Source organism: Suillus plorans (assembly GCF_016647745.1).
Source record: "Suillus plorans strain S12 chromosome Unknown HD556scaffold_38, whole genome shotgun sequence".
NCBI lineage: Eukaryota > Fungi > Basidiomycota > Agaricomycetes > Boletales > Suillaceae > Suillus > Suillus plorans.
This window is the reverse complement of record NW_024537422.1, coordinates 259,099-277,934: the sequence shown is the minus strand read 5'-3', so window position 1 is coordinate 277,934 and position 18,836 is coordinate 259,099. Positions and strand designations below refer to the sequence as shown.

At 49.1% G+C, this 18,836-nt stretch overlaps 2 protein-coding genes across 2 annotated transcripts; both read right to left on the bottom strand.

The window, feature by feature from the left end:
* Positions 1-47: 47 nt before the first annotated feature.
* On the bottom strand, positions 48-1,663 carry HD556DRAFT_1528100 (uncharacterized protein; the record flags this gene model as incomplete). The annotated part of the gene is made up of 3 exons (XM_041309371.1): positions 1,385-1,663; positions 897-1,302; positions 48-833 (listed from the first exon to the last, which is right to left on the bottom strand). Exons 1-3 carry the CDS (start codon positions 1,468-1,470, stop codon positions 48-50), a joined length of 1,278 nt encoding a protein of 425 aa, XP_041158859.1. The 5' UTR covers positions 1,471-1,663.
* Positions 1,664-5,206: 3,543 nt separating this feature from the next.
* On the bottom strand, positions 5,207-5,623 carry HD556DRAFT_1216831 (uncharacterized protein; the record flags this gene model as incomplete). Its single annotated transcript, XM_041296702.1, has 1 exon — positions 5,207-5,623. A coding segment is annotated over one exon (417 nt), but the record flags the coding sequence as incomplete, so codon positions are not given.
* Between the last annotated feature and the right edge of the window lie 13,213 nt (positions 5,624-18,836).

Below are 18,836 nucleotides of genomic sequence, written 5' to 3'. Positions count from 1 at the left end.
TAAACGATATGGGCAAAACAGTGGCGATATAGAGGTGAATGGGTTTCCTAATTACCCGAGCCAGTCAATTGATTCAATTCCTCCCAAGAAATGCTGTGTCCACCCGCCGCGCACTTGAAGCCAGTCGGATTTTGGACCCAAGCATATCCTTGAGGACATTTACGTTCCTTTGGAAGACGGTCGAGCGCTTTTTGGATCTTTTCCTGCATCTTCTCATCCGCGGCGCTGCCCACCTGTTTCTCTGCCGCTTTCCTGGCTTGTTCCTCCTTTGCTTTCAGTTCGTCAGCTACCTTCTTGGCCTCAGCTTCTTGACGTTTCTGAAGCAGACACTTTTCTTCGTCTTCATCCAGCCAAGTAGCAAAGACATCCATCGAAAGAGAGCGCAGCATCGTTACGGTAGGATACTCCGAGATATGGATCTGCAAGTACAGATGGCTGTTCTCGACGATGCGGGCATTAACAGGAATTTCTTGGCGATCTACGAAGTGGTTCCACTGGTTCTCCAAGTCATTAGCTTTGATGCCTAGTACGGACGAAAGGCACATAGCAGTAGCCTCGCTAGTCTTCTTATCGCCCAGCTCCTCTGATTCAGTTGTTGCGAGTAGAATATTGGATCGAACGACACAAGCTAAGTGATCATTCGCTGTGCTATATTTGACCGTATATGACAGTGACGTGAGCGTTGGCTGGACCAAGTCTTCTGGGATAGGGACATCCAACGCGAGTGTCCAGTTCCCGCAATTATTGCTGATGAACTCGGAAATGGGCTGGTTAGAATATGACGCATGGGTATGCACCAAACTTATGTCCTTTGGCGAGAAGGTAGCTGATGCCTGAATGATGACACCATAACCGTGGATGAGATTGTGCAATATTGAGCAACTGTGGGGACTTACGTGATATTGAGAGACCACTGGGACATCCACGGTGGGTCGGTAACACACTGCATTCACACCCAAGGGCTGATCGAGTGCAGCAGTGGGGACTGCACACGCACGCCTGTATGGCTGGACGTGGGTGATAGGAGGCTGCCCGCTCACTTGTCCCCTCTGCGCTAGCAAGGGATAGTCTCGGTAATATACTGCATCTACACCCAAGGGCCGATTGAGTGTAGTAGTGGGGGCTGGGCACGCGCGCTCGTATTGCTGGACGTGTGCGATAGGAGGCTGCCCGCTCACTTGTCCCCTCTGCACTAGCAGCGGATAGTCCACTATCAGAGATGATTGATAGCGGTGGTCTGACTTAGAAGAATCTGGAACGTTGGCAGACTGAATGAGCAGAGGGCTTTGCATAATTGTCGAGGTGAGATAGTGCAATGAGATAGTGCGGTACTTGACTTCAGGCTTACAGGATATTCATGTGTTTAAATATGTGCTCTCGCAAGCTTCCGGTTAGGTCACTCGCAAAAATCTGCACAGCGTTTATCTGAACTTGCTGTGAGATATTGAACCTCCGAAAAAAAATCACCATTACATCCCCTGAAAACGATTGATATTAACGCCCGACTTCCCTGATCACACTGAGCCTATAAGTATCACTGGCTAGCCATGTGCATACGTCCCTACATGTGATCCGTGACAGAAAATCGGATCCAGGGAACCAGAATATGTTGTAATGAGAAGGGCTGTCTGTTGCTGCAGAACGGATGATTAAACAGTCGATGGTATGGTGAGCGCCTGATGATGCAGGTAAATGAACTGATTCTCAAACCAGTGTAGGGGCTTGGAAAATTCCGACAGGGCGGATTATCTTCTCCTGACCGGCATCACGGCAAGTCTTGCATCAGCGCTGGCCGCTAAGAATGTTTAACCCAGATGACATCCGAGCGTCAGAAGTCTGTCATTGTGAGGCGGCGCGAGTCCCCTATACAACAACTTCTTCTCCACCGGCAAAGGCTTCCAGGTCTCCCCGAACCCGGTAACACATTTGCCTTATGCACATGCGCAGATTTTGTTTGCAGATCTGCAGAACCATTGTGCAGGAGTTCCCCTACCCGGATGAACTTTCTCGGCCTCCCGAATTTGAGTAAACTTTACTATTCCGATCGACTCGCGAGCGTCTGCATGTACTGATCAAGTTCAATTAGTCGATATATTCCCTTCAGCATGTCGACCGTGCCAGTGGTTGGTCATGCGTCATGCGGCACGATTATCATAACTTGAGCTTATCACATCCATTCCAGCTAGCAAAAATCGATTCAAGGTTCAGTACAACAAACGTCAGATCCAGACAAGCGCTCCTATCCTGATTGCTCGCTGTCATACTCGGAGGGTAGCGGGAGCACAGCTTCTAATAATAGATAATCAGAAGGAGAGCTTTTCCTTCTTGTCTTTTGCGCTCACATTCACAATATAGTCCCATCATCGCATCTGTCCGATATCATGAGCGCCAGGGATGCTCCAATGGAAATTTCCTGTCCCTGGAACAATCTCAGAGAACAGAGGAATCTCGGACGATTAGCAGGGAGAGTACACTTGTGCGTAATGCAATCCTCTAACCCACCCTGTTGCCTCATGTCCATCATACAGCTGAATCAGTCAAGATCGACGTGGATGCCTGGAGTGGGTGGTTCTGACTCTTCTGGTGACCTTTCCGAAGGTAGATTGATTATGACAGTGGCGGCGCTCTGATACGATCAGCTGATCGGCATCGGCCTAGATCATGATTGATCTGATCCCTGAAATGTCATTTGGCCCCAGTTATAGTCAGTGAATTTCACTTTTACATTGCATCAACGTGTCTTCTGGATCACATTAGTATATCGGAACGCCTTGGCCCTACAAACGCTGAGCGCCGTATTTTCATCTTCATAAGCAAACCGCACTGTCACCATCTCGCTTCCATGTCTCCATTATTCTCTTACCGGTCACCGAGCTGTCATCGGTCATGTAACATTCCAAGATTCCATAAACCTTCGTCAGCTGCGGACAGTTTATAGCATCAAACGCGATGTATTAGCAGCAACATGACTCGTTCTAACGATATCGCTATGTCAAGTGCCCCCGCAACAATCATGTCCGTGATGGGAACACACCAGGCAGAACCACATACGTGGTCACGTCAAAATATAGCTAGGCTAAATTCCAAGGTGCGGCCCCATCACAACAATGATCTACTGATGAGTTGAGTTACGATTCTGAATTTCGGATGATTGTATTTGCCTTGAGAGTTCCCCAAAGACCCCATTTTATTATTCTGAAAGTGTCGACGTCCGAAGCCTCAGAGTCGAACAAGGCCGATGAGACCGAAGCAAAGGGGCAGGATGATGAATAGAATGTCCGAGCGCAAGGAGAGAGAGGCACGACGATGACAGAAGTGACGTCGGGGCCGAAAACTACCAAGTATCAATGTTTTACTTCAATATAACGTTTAGGAACACTTACCGTATAAAACCTATAGCAGAGCCAAACGAGCGCCTCAGTTCTGTTCCCAGATACTGAGACGTGAGTTAAAATACTTTACCTTTCGACATACAAAAGCTAACGTTTCGTAGTTCATACCTGTTAGGTACATGCTTCATCAATGCAGAGTTCTGTTCCCAGATACTGAGACTTCATACCTGTTAGATTCTATCCGCTCCCGTTAACTCCTCTCAAAAGGTTATGAGCCCTGACATGACCACCGATAATACGCTCCCCGGCACTACGTCCTCGTTGTTCAACGTCCCAAAACTTGCCGAAGATGGCACGAATTGGATTACCTACAAGGAGAGAACGTTGACAGCGATAAGTGCCCGAGGTTTGATGCAATATGCAGATGGTCGTGCCGTCGAGCCGTTACCCTACCTCATTGGAAAGGTATCGGGGGTGCCGGAAAAGCCGGACAGTTCGATTCCTACTCAGAAGGAGATCGATGAGCGCGATAAGAAAATGGATGAATACGACCAAAAGAACTCACTTGTTAAACAGCAAATCTTCAGTACGATTACCGATCGACTGTTGCTGCGCGTCCAGAAGTTCGAGAGTGCCTCGGAGGTCTGGGAAGAAATCTGCCAGATCCACGAAGGCAAGACCGAGCTCGTCCAGATCGATTTGCGTCGGCGTTTGCAGGAGACGAGATGCGAGGAGGGAGGAGACGTCAAAGCTCACTTCGCGGAGCTCCTACGTCTGCGCGAGCTACTTGCAGGAATGGGAGCTGGGATCCTCGACACGGATTTCCATGCTATCATCCTCGGTTCCCTACCAGAGTTCTATTGCCCGCTACTCTCGTCCATTAACGCGGCAGCCAAAATCACAAAGACGCCATTGTCTTCCTACGAACTAATCAGCATCGTTACGGAAGAATACGAACACCGTCAGCTTACCGAGAAGCGCCCCAATAAAAGGGGGAGCGCAGGTACTGCGCTCAGCGCAAGGGAGCCTAGAGACAAGGGCAAAAGGTCAGCTACATCGAGCAAAACGAATGCAGACGTTACCTGCTATAATTGCGAACGCAAAGGTCACTATAAGACCGACTGTTGGAGGCCTGGAGGGGGAAAAGAGGGCCAAGGCCCGAATCAGCAACGGCGTAAGGGTGAGAAGGGTCCCAAAGAGACGGCAAACTCAGCCGCAGAGTCCGGGTCCCAGGACCAATACACATTCGTATCGTCCGACTTGGCAAGCATAGCCAGGGACCTCAGGGTGCCCCTCGACCGACGAGGTGCCATCGTAGACTCTGGGGCCACCTCTCACTTCTGCCCAGACCGGGCAAAATTCTCCAACTTCACCCCCATATCCCCCCAGGACATCCACACGGCGGATGGCTCAAGTCTGAGCGCCGTGGGTCGAGGAGACGTCGAGCTAGAACTGCCACTTGGTGAGAAGCGCACAAAAGCAAGAGGCGTGCAAAACTAGAGTTCAGCACACTGACCTGTCAGAACTTGGGTACCCCCTACGCCTTCCGTGACAGTGTAACCGATCACGCAATTTATCCATATTAGGTAGTCGTTTGAAAAAACGAATCGACTGAACAATCGCAGAGCAAAATGTACAAGTTGCAGCAATACAATGAATGAAGTACGTAGACGACTGGCATAAGTCCGCCGTCAAGTAATAACTCAAGCACCGAGTGCAGAAAGAGCCGCTGGAATAGTTGTTCGAGCCTTCTTTGAAGGACAAGATGGACCTGCCTGGGGTGCGGCAGAGCGTTTTGAACCGCAGGAAATCAACAGAGGTATGTTCTCCTTCCCAATCTCGACCGGGGGAGTATAGGAAGGCTGCCAACACGTCTTCGGGATGCGTGAAGCGGTCTGCTCCAAGTCCGTGAGTCTCATCTCCTTCCAAACATTCGCAGGCAGCGCTAAACCAGCATCTCTCTGTCCCGGTACCACATATTCCTCGTGCTCCTGTAAAATGTGCTCATGCATATTGTAGCGCCAAACAGCACTGACTGGGACAATAGGTGTCTTTCTTGTTGTCTTGCCGGGTGCTGGAGGGAGAACAGGGTGACAGAGTTCACACTTCAATGGTAGGTTGCGGCACGGTTGATTCTTCAAACTGACATCGGCGGACATGTATCGGAATTGGTGCTGGTACGCGCACTTGGTGTCCCAAGTCGTTGCGGCTTTCGCAGGCACAGTGATAGTGATAGCACACTCTGGTCGTCCGGAACGCCCACAAAAGCCGCATGGAAGTGTGTTGCCAACCTTGTAGATAGTCATAAGTGTAAACTAAAAATGCAATTTAACAAAACGTACTGGTTCTTTCAAAGCAACCTCTTCTGGCGTGTTACTCAATGCACGCAGGATGTGCTGACGAGACACGTCGAATCGATATTGACGCGGATGCATCATATTGATATTAATTAGTCACGTGTTCTCAAAAATCACATCCAAGATCTGACATTTAGCAGGTATCATGTTTACATGCTCATGTTTCATTAAAATAACTATCTATATCTATTCTACAGTAGTAAAAACACCCCCTTAACGGTACTCGCCAAACGATTTCACGATGATTTGAGGCCGCTGGCGAGGAACTCAAAACGTGTCACTCATAACTTAGAGTGGCTGTATATTAAGGTTCATTAGCTTATGTAAAGGCGAGCTCTGTGTTCGGGATTCTCCTTTTGCACACCTCTTGCACAAAAGTGACGCTGAAGAACGCGTTGTACGCACCGGCCATGGCATTCACCCTAATCTCCACGAATCGCATTGCAGCGGCCGGCATGGCCGTCCTTTTTGAAGGGCGCATGTGCAAAGTCTTGTCCCAGGGCCCGAAACGTCGAGTCATCGCGGAAATTCCGCAGGTGGAGGGTCTCTATAGCATAGCAGCGGGAAGGTCAGGTCAGCACCATGCGAACGTTGCCAAGGGAAAACTTACTGTGAGTGAGTTGCACCGGGTGCTGGGACACGTCTCCCAGCCTGCAGTGCTCGAGGCCGTAAAAAAGGGTCTCGTCGTGGGCGTCACGCTGGACAGTGACTCCAAGCCGGAGTTCTGCGACACGTGCGTCAAAGCCAAGTCAGCGAGGAAACCCTTCCCGAACGAAAGTCATAGCCGGGCACGCACCTATGGAGAGCTAGTCCATACGGACCTATGGGGCCCCGCACAGACTGCCAGCTTGGGCGGATGCTGATACTACATCACCTTCACAGATGATTTCACGCGTCAGACGAAGATCCAGTTCTTGAAGCTAAAGAGTGAGGCACTCACCGCCTTCAAGGCCTATGAGGCCTGGCTCACACGCCAAACTCCAGGCGTCCAGCTCCGCAGGGTCCGGTCAGATCGTGGGGGAGAGTATCTAAGTGCGGAGTTCAATGAGTATTTGAGTCAGCGTGGCATTGAGCGACAACTGACGACTCACGACTCACCACAGCAAAACGGAGTAGCCGAGAGGCTAAACCGCACTCTCGTCGAGCACGCCAGGGCCATGTTGCTGGCGAAGGACCTCCCCAAGTACCTATGGGCAGAGGCCATCAATTACGCCACCTGGCTAAAGAATCGCCTACCGTCTAGGGCGACTCCAGGTGCGACTCCGTTTGAGCTGGTCACGAAGACCAAGCCCAACCTCTCCCAGGCTAGGGAATTCGGAGCCAGGATCTTCGTGCACCTTGAGGGCGCTGGGAAGTTGGAGGCCAAGGCGGAGGAGGCAGTTTTTGTGGGGATGGACACCCAGAGCAAAGCCTACCGGGTATATTGGCCGGGTAAGAGCCGTGTTTCTGTCGAGCGCAATGTCACCTTTGCGCCTAATGAGGTGACAGTGGCCAGGGATCCCCTGAACGAGGGGGAGTCCATCGTCATGTGGCACGACGAATATAATAGTAGCAACAGTAATAACTCACCTGTCGTTCAGCCTATCCCGCCACCTGCTACCCCAGCCAGAATCCAAACTCCACGTCCATCGACCCCACCTCCAGCTCCAAGGTCCACCCGCACCAGACCACCTCCAGGATATTATGCGGCCCTCAATGAGGGGGAGACCGCGTCCCTAGCCTTAGATTCCCTAATGGAGGCGTCAGCGTTAGACCTCCTGGATGAACAGGCGCACATTCACCTTGCTTTGGCTGCTGCAGAGCCGGAACCCAGCCTGCAACAAGCTTTAAACGGTCCTGATGGAGTGGAGTGGCAAGAAGCGCTAGATTACGAAATAAGTCAGCTCGAGAAGTTAGGTACGTGGGAAGTTGTTGACCCACCTCGAGGCGCCAACATCATACCTTCCCATTACGTCTTGGCGACCAAACGTGGACCCGACGGAGAAAAGTTGAAGCTCCGGGCACGCCTCGTCGCAAACGGCCAGAGACAGAAGTTTGGGGTCGACTATTTCGACACGTTCGCCCCCACTGCCAATATGAGCACGATCCGGACAGTCCTGACGATGGCGGCTCAGCAAGACTGGGAAATCCACCAAGTCGACATCAAGAGCGCGTACCTGTATGCAAGCATCCAAGAGGAAATTTATATGAGGGCACCACCGGGGTACCTAAGGGAGGATCAGCATGGAAAGGTGTTGAGGTTAAAGAGGAGCTTACCGGGACTTAAGCAGGCAGGATTCGAGTGGGCGGAAGAGTTGGCGGGAGTGTTTGCGAAGCTAGGATTCAGCAGGTCAGGAGTTGATCAAGCGGTCTATTTCAAACGCACCTCCGATGAAAAGATGGTCATAATGGTCTCCGTCGATGACATGGCCGTGACTGCGAACCACCTCTCTCACATCCGCCGGTTCAAAGACCAGCTCCAACAGTACTTCGAGATTTCGGACTTGGGGGAACTAAGTTGGCTCCTGGGATTGAAGGTAATGCGGGACAGAGTATCACGCACCTTGACATTGTCCCAGAAGGCCTATGTGGCCACCATAGTCGAACATTTTCGCCTGGACGAGGCGAAATCAGTCCAAACGCCCATGGAGCCGGCCATCACACTATCCATAGATCAATCCCCATCCACGCACTCAGAAGTCGAGGCCATGAAGGACGTACCATATCAACGTGCTATCGGATCATTGATGTACGCGGCGACCAGCACCCGCCCGGACATAGCCTTTGCTGTCACAACTTTGTCGTAGTTCATGCGCAGTCCCGGCAGGGTGCATTGGGAGGCAGCTAAACGCGCGCTACGTTATCTGAAGGCCACTGATGCATTTGAACTTACCTTAGGTTCCAACGATGCTGGCCTGGAGGCGTTCGTCGATGCGGATTGGGCGTCCCAACCGCATAGGCACTCTATGTCCGGTTACATCGTAATGTTGAATGGAGGTCCAGTCGCCTGGAGTGCCCGAAAACAACCGTTAATCGCGCTATCCACAGCCGAAGCGGAGTATATAGCACTTACTAGCGTCGTCCGGGAGCTTCTGTACCTAAAACTCCTCCTCACCGAACTCTACGACCCCCCCACTCTCCCCATTCCGATATTCTGCGATAATCAGGCCGCCATCGCGTTAGCGTCAAACAGGAAGTTCCAGTCACGTACCAAGCATATCGACTTGCGTTACCACTTCGTACGCTCATACGTGAAGGACGGGACCTTCAAGATTCTCTATTGCCCCACTGACGACAACGTGGCCGATGTGTTTACCAAGGCCGTGCCACGCCCCCGTTTGCAAAAGCTAAGGGCCCTGATGGGACTAGCTTGCGCTCGAGGGGGAGTGTCGATGTCCGAAGCCTCAGAGTCGAACAAGGCCGATGAGACCGAAGCAAAGGGGCAGGATGATGAATAGAATGTCCGAGCGCAAGGAGAGAGAGGCACGACGATGACAGAAGTGACGTCGGGGCCGAAAACTACCAAGTATCAATGTTTTACTTCAATATAACGTTTAGGAACACTTACCGTATAAAACCTATAGCAGAGCCAAACGAGCGCCTCAGTTCTGTTCCCAGATACTGAGACGTGAGTTAAAATACTTTACCTTTCGACATACAAAAGCTAACGTTTCGTAGTTCATACCTGTTAGGTACACGCTTCGTCAATGCAGAGTTCTGTTCCCAGATACTGAGACTTCATACCTGTTAGATTCTATCCGCTCCCGTTAACTCCTCTCAAAAGAAAGAACACCATCCACACATCGTTTCAACTTTTGGAGCGACTTCAAGATTCCCACCATGAGCATCATATAATGATTGAGTTTAACAGCGTGCTATAGATAGATGGAGGGCAGAAAGCATCTCTTGCAATCTACGTACCGTTCGGAGTATAATCTTGGATAGAAACGAGGCAAATAAAATAGGATGAGTTGCGTTGCATGGATGAAAATGTATTCGCATGAAGCGTTAGCACATGTTGAGAGATTGCATGTGGCTATCAGATTGGTTCATTGTCGCAGTAGAAAATGGCTAGTGCGAATTAGAAAAACACTCGGTGCTTAAATGGCGTCCTATGTCATTTGTGATAAAACACACGCCACCTGAGTAGGTCAAACAAACTAGGAGACAATGGGTGATCATATACTCAGGTAGATGATTGATGAGCAGAATTCAGGAACGCACACATTATTCACAAGGGCATCGAAATCTGGGTTCGCTCATACGCCCTTCTTGACTTCATTCGTTCCTTCCATTGGTTCCCATCAAAGAAAAGACGCTAATGGTAACAACCTCCGAGCAACCACTACCAGTTCCATGGTCGTATGAGGAATGTCCGACATGTCCTAAAAGGTAGAGGTATGCAAGCAATACGGTATTCCAGATATCTGTAGTCGTAGTGTCACTTCGTATCCAGAAACAGGGACGGTCCGTGATCGTTTAATGCGTTCATTCAGGAAAAAATGCTGGTATGAGACTCATTGACAAACGTCTCACAAACTCACATTTCATATTAAACACCTTTTGTAGTCGACTATGCAATCATATAACTGGCCACGAGTTAATCCATGCCCCGGTGACAAAGTACCACAGATTGGGCGATCATTCTGATTCTGGTAGGCAAAGGGACATTAATGCAGATTTACAAGAACAGGGAGACTAAGACCAATCAATTGGAATGAAAAGCACTGTTCTAGGCTATCACTGCGTCTAGTCGACTGACACATGCACACACTTGCCGTAACGCACTATGTAGACTGAATCCCTCAGTGCGATGCCGGACGCAGAACATTACAGAAGCTTCACCCCACCACAGCCCAAGCCAACGAATTTGGGTGGATTCGGAACACCATTTCAAATGTCGTCCTCTTCAAAGAAGGAGGTAGGTGAAGTTGCGAGACAGAAATTGCGAGACAGGATACTTTGTTGGGTAATGGGGAACTACATGGATAAAGTTATAGGCAAGGGCGGAAACATAAACACCGCACGTGACTAAATTTTCGCGGTCACATGCACATGCAGCGTGTCACACTCGGAGTTTGTACCTTCATCGATGTCATTCTGCAGAATCTACACCTCCCTCGCACCATTCATCCATTCGCGGCAGCAAAGTCGAATTAATCGATCTCCGTATGGTATTACTATGGGTCATGTATACTGTCGGAGAGAGCGTGCAGAAGGCGAAGAGTCGCGTTATTGTGCATAAGGCAGGGATGACGAGTGGAATCGGGGAGAGAATGCCGCTAATATTGGGAAGAGTGCTTGTTTGAGGCTGGAGGAGGATTACTGGGTGGGAGTGAGTGTTTTTTTTCTCTTCCTTTGGTCCTTCTTTTGTTCTATTCTTCTTGCTTGCTTGTCTGAACGGGTTCTGATGGCATTAATTGGTGTTGCATCCCAGCTGCTTATTTATTGATACAATTACCTCTTGCAGTGTTCCTTTTTCTAACCCTTGTGCCTGTGGTGTAGCATGGGGCATTGATACATTAGGTGAGGGTGATATTGACATGGTTTGGAATCTCCGCTCTCTACATCCCATTGTCTTGCAGTTCCGCCTTCAGATCCGCTCAAGACTCGCCGAGCATCTCAGACAGTCCTCACTTGCTTTGTATTCCCATCCATTTTACGATGACTTTGCCTGTGTCCGTACCTCACTTCGCCATCCATACTCTCGCTGACCACTTTCTTCCCGTCCGGAGATAACGCTATGGTGCACACTGCATTGTCTCCGTCCGGCCAGTCGTCTCCTATCTGTCTTCCACTCTTCAAGTTCCATACCTGCAACGAGCCGTCCCGTGAACAAGTCATTATCCGTTGTCCGTCTGGCATATGTATGGCACTGTAGACCTAATAAGTGTCCCTCAATTTTCTGGCAGGGCATTATCCTCAATGTCGCATCCACTACAACGATGGGTGAAGACATCTAGGCGGAGTTCCATTTCAACTTTCATCTGACAAAGTTTAGAATTACCACTTACAAAGATACGTTCCTCAGCAGGTCACGACGTGTTGATACCAAGACACAATAAGCGTTAGGTCAGAAGTGCACTGGAATTTTGAGCTGGGACATCCTCGTGGTCGCTTCACAGCTTCTAGCAGGTTGTGCAACTGAAGCGCTCAAACCTCGTTTCTGGTGAACCTCACTATCCTAAATCCCGTGTTTACCGTCAGTCCCGATCATACCATACACCAATTTGTGCCTCATTGCCCTTGCTATGTCTTGCAAATGATCTTGTCCTCTTTTCGATCTGCGCGATGCAGATCAGAGTAAAGAAGATAGCTTTTGTCTTTCTCTTTCACCGCACACTATATCCGCAGCTACTCAAAGCAATATATGAATTACATATGAATGTCGTTCACGTCTGATTGTCAGATTCGGGCAGAATACAAAGCGATTGCCACTGTGCGACTCATCTTTTCAAAGGGATTTCTGTGCAGGTCTGCTTATACACCAATCTATGTCAAATGGTGCCATATGCATGCGCGCGATATAAGTCCCGAAGTCACGTGGGAAACCACTTTCATCTGGCCGTAGCCGGATACTCTTACCAGGGCATAGCGCCTGATGAGAGGCATCCTCATCGAGTATCCACTAACCCAATCCGTAGTACCTCCCTAGATCGGGTCATGCCACAGACGGACACTGTTCCCACCTGCCCTAATCTCTGGGGTCTGTGCGCCAACTCCCTTTCTACATAAAAGGCTTAGAGGTAGCGTAGCTAAACAGAAACAGAGGTAAGGCGGTTGGGGCAGCGGTAAGCCCCCTGACGAGACCCTTCGCGAGGTCGAAACCGCTACTGACCCATAACCGTCTTACTTACCCTTCCCTCCCATCTCCTAACTGCACCTTATCTTAGGAGACGGTGGTCAGCAGGGCTGGTGCATAGGGGCGGACAGCCTGGGCACCTAGGCATAGACATTATTCTACACTACCTCGCGGAGGCCTCGTGCCTCGGCCCCCACTGCGGGCCTAGAATTGAATACAGGCCCTTCGTTTACCTTCTTGCATATGACCCACAAATAGGAGATTGCTGAGCGCACACGGCCCGGGATAGTGAGATTGGGAGTGGAACTCAGGTGGAGCCCGCACATGGGGTAGACGTGAATTGCTTCCGCGGGATCAAACGTCCCGTATGTATATTAGATGAGTGTGATACCAATATGTTTTAGGGTGTGGAACTTGGAAGCTTGAAGCTTGAAAGACTGCCAATTCACCTTCTGTAGTCAAGCTATCAGCCTAGTATCACGCAACGAAGGCTGTACAAATTGTGAATCATTCTTTATAAAAGTACAGTTACATTCGTAAGAAAACAAGTATGTATCGAAGGTCAACTGGTTGACGGGACTTGGTTGAACAAGAGACGAACATAGAAGGGTAGACATAATCAGTCACATTTGTAAGAAGAAAACGAGTATGTTTCGAAGGTCAACTGGTTGACGGAACTCGGAGAAAAAGAGAAAAACATAGAAGTAAGTGTAGACATAATCAGTTGCAAGAAATGAGTAAAACAATAGAGGTGAATGGCTTCGTTTTGGCAAACGTCCTAGTTAACCGAAACATCCACGTTATCCAATTCCTCCCAAGAAATGCGGTGTCCACCCCCGTCACACTGGAAACCAGACGAAATTTGAACCCAAGCATATCCCTGATCGCATTTGCGTTCATTTGGAAGACTGTCAAGCGCTTTTTTGATTTTTTCCTGGATCTTTTCATCTGCAACGATGCCAACCTTTGTCTCTCTCTCCGTGTTTGCTTCGGTAACTTGTGTTCCCGAGCCTGCTGTAGCAGGTTGGTTTGACCAAGGTCGTCCTCGATAGACAATATCGGGGCCTCCCGTTGTGATAGCGTGCTTAGAGGCATCGCTTTTGGATTCCTTTACAGCCTCTGTCTTCGTAGACGTATAAGTTTGGCTTTGATATCCATTTGCACTCCATTCCTGGTCCGTCGCGTTCTGGGTTTCGTCTTCTGCGTTCTCTCTCGCGCTTGTTCCTCTCGCCGATTGTCTCATAGGAACAAACGAGATACCTCCACCACTGTGACCTGAGTGAGATATATCTGAGAACAGCGGCATAGTTGACATGACTGGCAAGACTCACTAGCGAACCAAGTAATCAAGCTTTCCCTCTCAGTTTCGTTGCATGCGTCAACCAGGGATCGGTAGCACTCGAGTGCTTCGATTCTGCACGCCCGGAAGAGTGCAAGACAATGATACTTGTTCAAGTTTTTCCACAATGACTGGAGGTCCCACCCAAAAGTCTGAAAAAAAGGAACTTGAGCATAGATATCATGTCGAGTCGGTTGTATTGTATTGACGTACCACGATGAATTCCGTGTACTTAGAAAACTCCATGTTGTGGAAGGAATGGGTAGTAGCGATTTCCATAGCGGCGGTGATGTACTCGAGGGCTTTTTCAAGAGTGTTATCCTCCAAGGCGGTGAATCCCATTTGTGTGTACAAGTATGTCTGATGCACGAAGCGCAGAACAATCAGTCTCAGAACGCGAACCGGAATTGATACTCACTAGCACGACATTACAAGCAAGCAGATCGGAATCGACAGAAAATTCGGCCATGTCTTTAACGCACATGATCGCTTCTTCGTGTTCATTTGCGTAGAATATTGCAACAGCCTGCAGAAACCATAATGAAGCAAGGAGCATGGAAGAAAAATGCAACGGACCTTCATCAGAGAAATGAGGTTATGGGTTGTTGAATCTCCAGTCGCCATCTTCAACGCGAGATCGAATGCGCTACACGCTTCCCGAATCTGCCCTTTTCCGCAGAGGGCTATGCCCTTTGACATAAAGCCGACCGACGAACGCTTAATACTGATGGACTATGTCGCGACCCAAATTAGTACTATATCTTGAAGCTCAGTATTAGTCGGTATAACTCACCTGGTTTGCATCTTCAAGCGCGGCATCCCAGTTATGCTCGCGTGCAAGAGCAATCGCACGGTGCCCATAGCAGACGTGGTTGCTGGAATTTTCCTTTATTTCTTGTGTGAATATCTCCACAGCCGTAGAGAAGTCCCCAGTAATGCACGCTGCTTGGGCGGTCTCGGACATGGTGAAGATTTCGACCTATGGTATGCTCGAATCACGTCATAAGAGTCAGTAATGAGAACGTGCCTTTGTCTCGACCACTTCAGTCGTTGTCTTTGTCTAAGATCCGCAAGATGAGATGACGAAATCATGAAAAATCAACGGGAACATACCCAGGCCTGAGTGCTAGCCATCACCAGTCCCGTCGAGGGTAATTCCCACTGCGATATCTTCAGGTCATCGCCTCCGCTGAAGATATACCTGCAATCTTTGGAGAAGGTGACACAAGATGCGGAGGCAGAGACCTTGAGTATGTTGGATTGAATCGGGAACGACCAGAGGCGGACACTGCTGTCGTCAGATGCGGAAGTAATGATGGTGCTGGACTCATTGACAGAAATGGAGTTGATCTGGTCAGTGTGACCATGGAAGGCTTCGCAGATCTCGGTCCACTCCGACGCATCCCACACCCGAAGGGTAGCATCACGTCTACCACCCCCTGAGACAAGGTATGTCCCCTTGAGCGTCCATGTGAGCGCGAAGGTGCCACCTAAGTGACCCTTAAGTGACCTGATGCAGTCCATAGTTCCAGCATTGTAAATGCGGATATCTTTCTCCATCGCGATGGCCAGATGTTCGCCAGATGGCGAATACCTAATGCAGAAGACAACTGCATCGAGAGTGATCGCATTTTCTTCCTGCCACGTAGTTGTGCCTAAAAACTTCACAGTACGGTTACCCGCACTCGCCAGAAATTTTCCATCTATGGAAAAGTCCAGCGATAGGACTGCAGTGGACTGGTGGGCTGCGATGAACTGAGAAGCGACAGATTGGACAATCGTAGTATTGGACCCGTTTTGGGTGCCGGCCTGTGTTTTAGCGAATCCCGACCCGGATCGGTCATTAATGAGACAATTTCCAGTTTCTCCATCCCAGGGGATGATGCCTCCAGTGGCATCACAACTTGCTATCAATTTCCCGTCCCGTGATACCGCCAATTCAAGCACATCACTGGAATGCCCTACCAGACGTTTCAACGCTTTCTTCGTCGACAATTCCCACAGACAAAGTGTCTTGTCCTTGGAACTGGTGACTATGCGCCGTGCGTCGGGCAAAGCTGCAACTGCAGAGATACATTGTTCATGACCTTCAAACGTTTGTAACAGTTTCGTGACGTATGAGGTTGGAGGCTGCGGTACTGGAGCGGGCTGCGATACTGGAGTGGGCTGCGATACCATCGTTGTACTAGAGGTTAAGAAGAACTTGGTAGCCTGAGAGGGATTGCACTGAGCTGCAGAGGTGCGTTAGCTGCGTGTTTTTATATTGTTTCGGTGTCCATTAGACGCTGAATGTGAGAGGTCCTTATCTTGAACAGATATGCAAGTCCATGGGTAGATGCGTCCAAGTCCAGCGCAAGAATTCATTCAATCCCCACCTCATGATGTCCGAAAGCAAGATGCTTCCTGGGCCTGGCCCACGTGGTGATAACTACACAGGCGCTCCGAGTCGCTGCTATGTTTTCAGCTATATCTGATGAATCCTAAAATGTGGTTGTCAATGTCGACTTAACCTTACGACAGCCCTGCGAGTCTCCGATACAATGCTCATGTGGACCCTAAATCTTTTCTAGTATCCTCGTTTCATAGAACCCAAGTTTAGCTACCTAAACCTTGTCATGTTTTATTGTCAATTGTCTTTCTAAACCTTTTAGCATTACTTTCGATACTAGTGATCAGCATGTTAAACTGGAATATTACTTACGAAAAGGTCCATGGCTATTCCCGAGTCAGACATACCTACCCCGCGTCCGTTGTGCCTTTGCCGGCACAGGAAGCAAGCAGAGCGCTTCCGGGCCTTTATTTATTTATTTTTTGTACTTGTGTCGTATTACTGCCGCGCTAGTCCTCAAAGCTCTATGGTCTGAGAGTCTGTAAGTGCGACTGTAGTAGCAGAAGGTAAGAGAATGGGACGTGTCAAGCCCACAGTTTCACATCAGCAAGGTATGGGATGTCATTGGCCCGAATATCCAGAATCGGTTTCAACTTTCAAGTGACTACCAAACTCCTTACATGACCATCATGTGATAATTGGGTTTAGCAGCATGTTGTAGATGGATGGGGAAAGTGTCCCATGCGGCCTGCATACCGTTCCTTCGAGTTCGAAGTATAATTTTCAAATCGAAGGAGACGGTGTCCGTTGCCGCGGAACGGATGATTAAACACTTGACGCTACGGTGGATGCAGGCAAAAATGACAGGAACAGTTTGTCATTCTCAAAACCTGTGTAGAGAATTAAAATTCCGATGATCTTCTCCTGATGCGGCAAATCTTGCCACATCTAGCGCTGGCCGCTAAGAATGTTTAACCCAGATGCGACATCCAGGCATTAGAAGTCGGACATTGTGAGGCGTGCGCCAGTCCCCCCATGATAGTAGATCAACTTCTTCGCCACCGGCAAAGGCATACAGGTCTTTCCGAACCCGGCAACACCTTTGTCTTATGCACATGCGCAGTTTTGTTTTATTTGCGGATCAAAACCATTGTGCAGGAATTCCCCTACTCGGCTGAACTTTCTCAGCCCCCAGGATTTGCGTGAATTTTACTACTCCAATTGACTTGGGAGCGTCTGCATGTACTAGCTAAGTTAAATTAATCAGTATATTCTCTTCATGATATCGACCGTGATTACCATGCGGCAAGATTATCATCGCTTGAGATTATCACGTCCATCCCAGCTGGCAAAAATTGATCCAAGGTTTAGGACAATGAATGCCAGATCCAGACAAGCGCTCCCCACCCTGATTCCTCGTTGTGATACTCGGAGGGTCGCGGGAGTACTGTTTCTTATAATAATAAAATAGCTTCTCCTTCTTGTCTTTTGCGTTCATGTCAACATCGCATACGTCCGACATCAGGAGCGCCAGGAAGGCTCCAATGGCAATTTCCCGTTCCTGGAACAATCTCAGATAACAGAGGATTTTCGGACGATTAACAGCGATAGACTCGTACGTAATGCAAGCATCTGACTCACCCTGTTGCCTGCAGTGGCTGACTCCGATTCTTTTGTTAACCTTTCGAAAGGTAGACTCTCAATCGTGACAATGACGGTGCTCTGAGACGACCAGCAGGTTACTGGCGACCAGCTGATTGGCATCGGTCTGGTTCACGATCCCTGAAACAAAATTTGGCCCCGGGTATAGTCGGTGAGTTTCGCTTCCGCATTGCATCAACGTATCTTGCGAATCGCATTAATATGTCTCGGAACGCCTTATACAAACGCTGAGCATTGTTTCATCTTTAGTGGCAAACCGCACTGTCACCATCTCGCTTCCGTGCCTCCGTTATTCTCTTATCGGTCACCGAGCTGTCATCAAGTCATGCAATATTCTAAGATTCCAGAAGCCTTCGTCAACTGCGGACAGTTTACAGCGTCAAACGCGATGTGATTAGCAGCAACATGACTCATCTTAATGATATTGATGTGTCAAGTGTCCCCGCTACAATCGTATCCGTGATGGGAACACACCAGGCAGATCCACGTACATGATCGTGTCAAAATGTAGCTAGGCTGCATTCCAGGGTACAGCCCCCTGACCTACAATAATCATCTAATGGTCAGATGAGCTACGATTCAGAATTTCGGATGATTGTATTTGCCTTGAGAGTTCCCCCATAACCCTGTTTTACTATTCCGAGAGAATGCCATCCACACACCATTTCAACTTCCAAGACTCCTTCTACGAGTATCATTTAATCACTGGGGTTAGCAGCGTGTTGTAGATGGTAAGAAAGCGTCTCTTGCGAGTTCCCCTCGTGTTCGGAGAATATTGGAAGGAAACGAGGCAAAATAAGGAGCATTTCCTGGCGAGAAAAGTAATAAAGATACTTTGCATGGAGTTTTGGCGCATGTTGAGAGATTGCAGATCCTAGACCCATATGTCGTCCTCTGAATTGACCTTACAGAAATCTAGCTATCAGTAAGATGAGCGTGACATGAGGACGTACTGGATGATGTGCTCAAAGCTCCAGATTAGTTCGGCGTCGCAGTGGAAAATGATTGGTACAAATTAGAAAAAGGCTCGATGCTC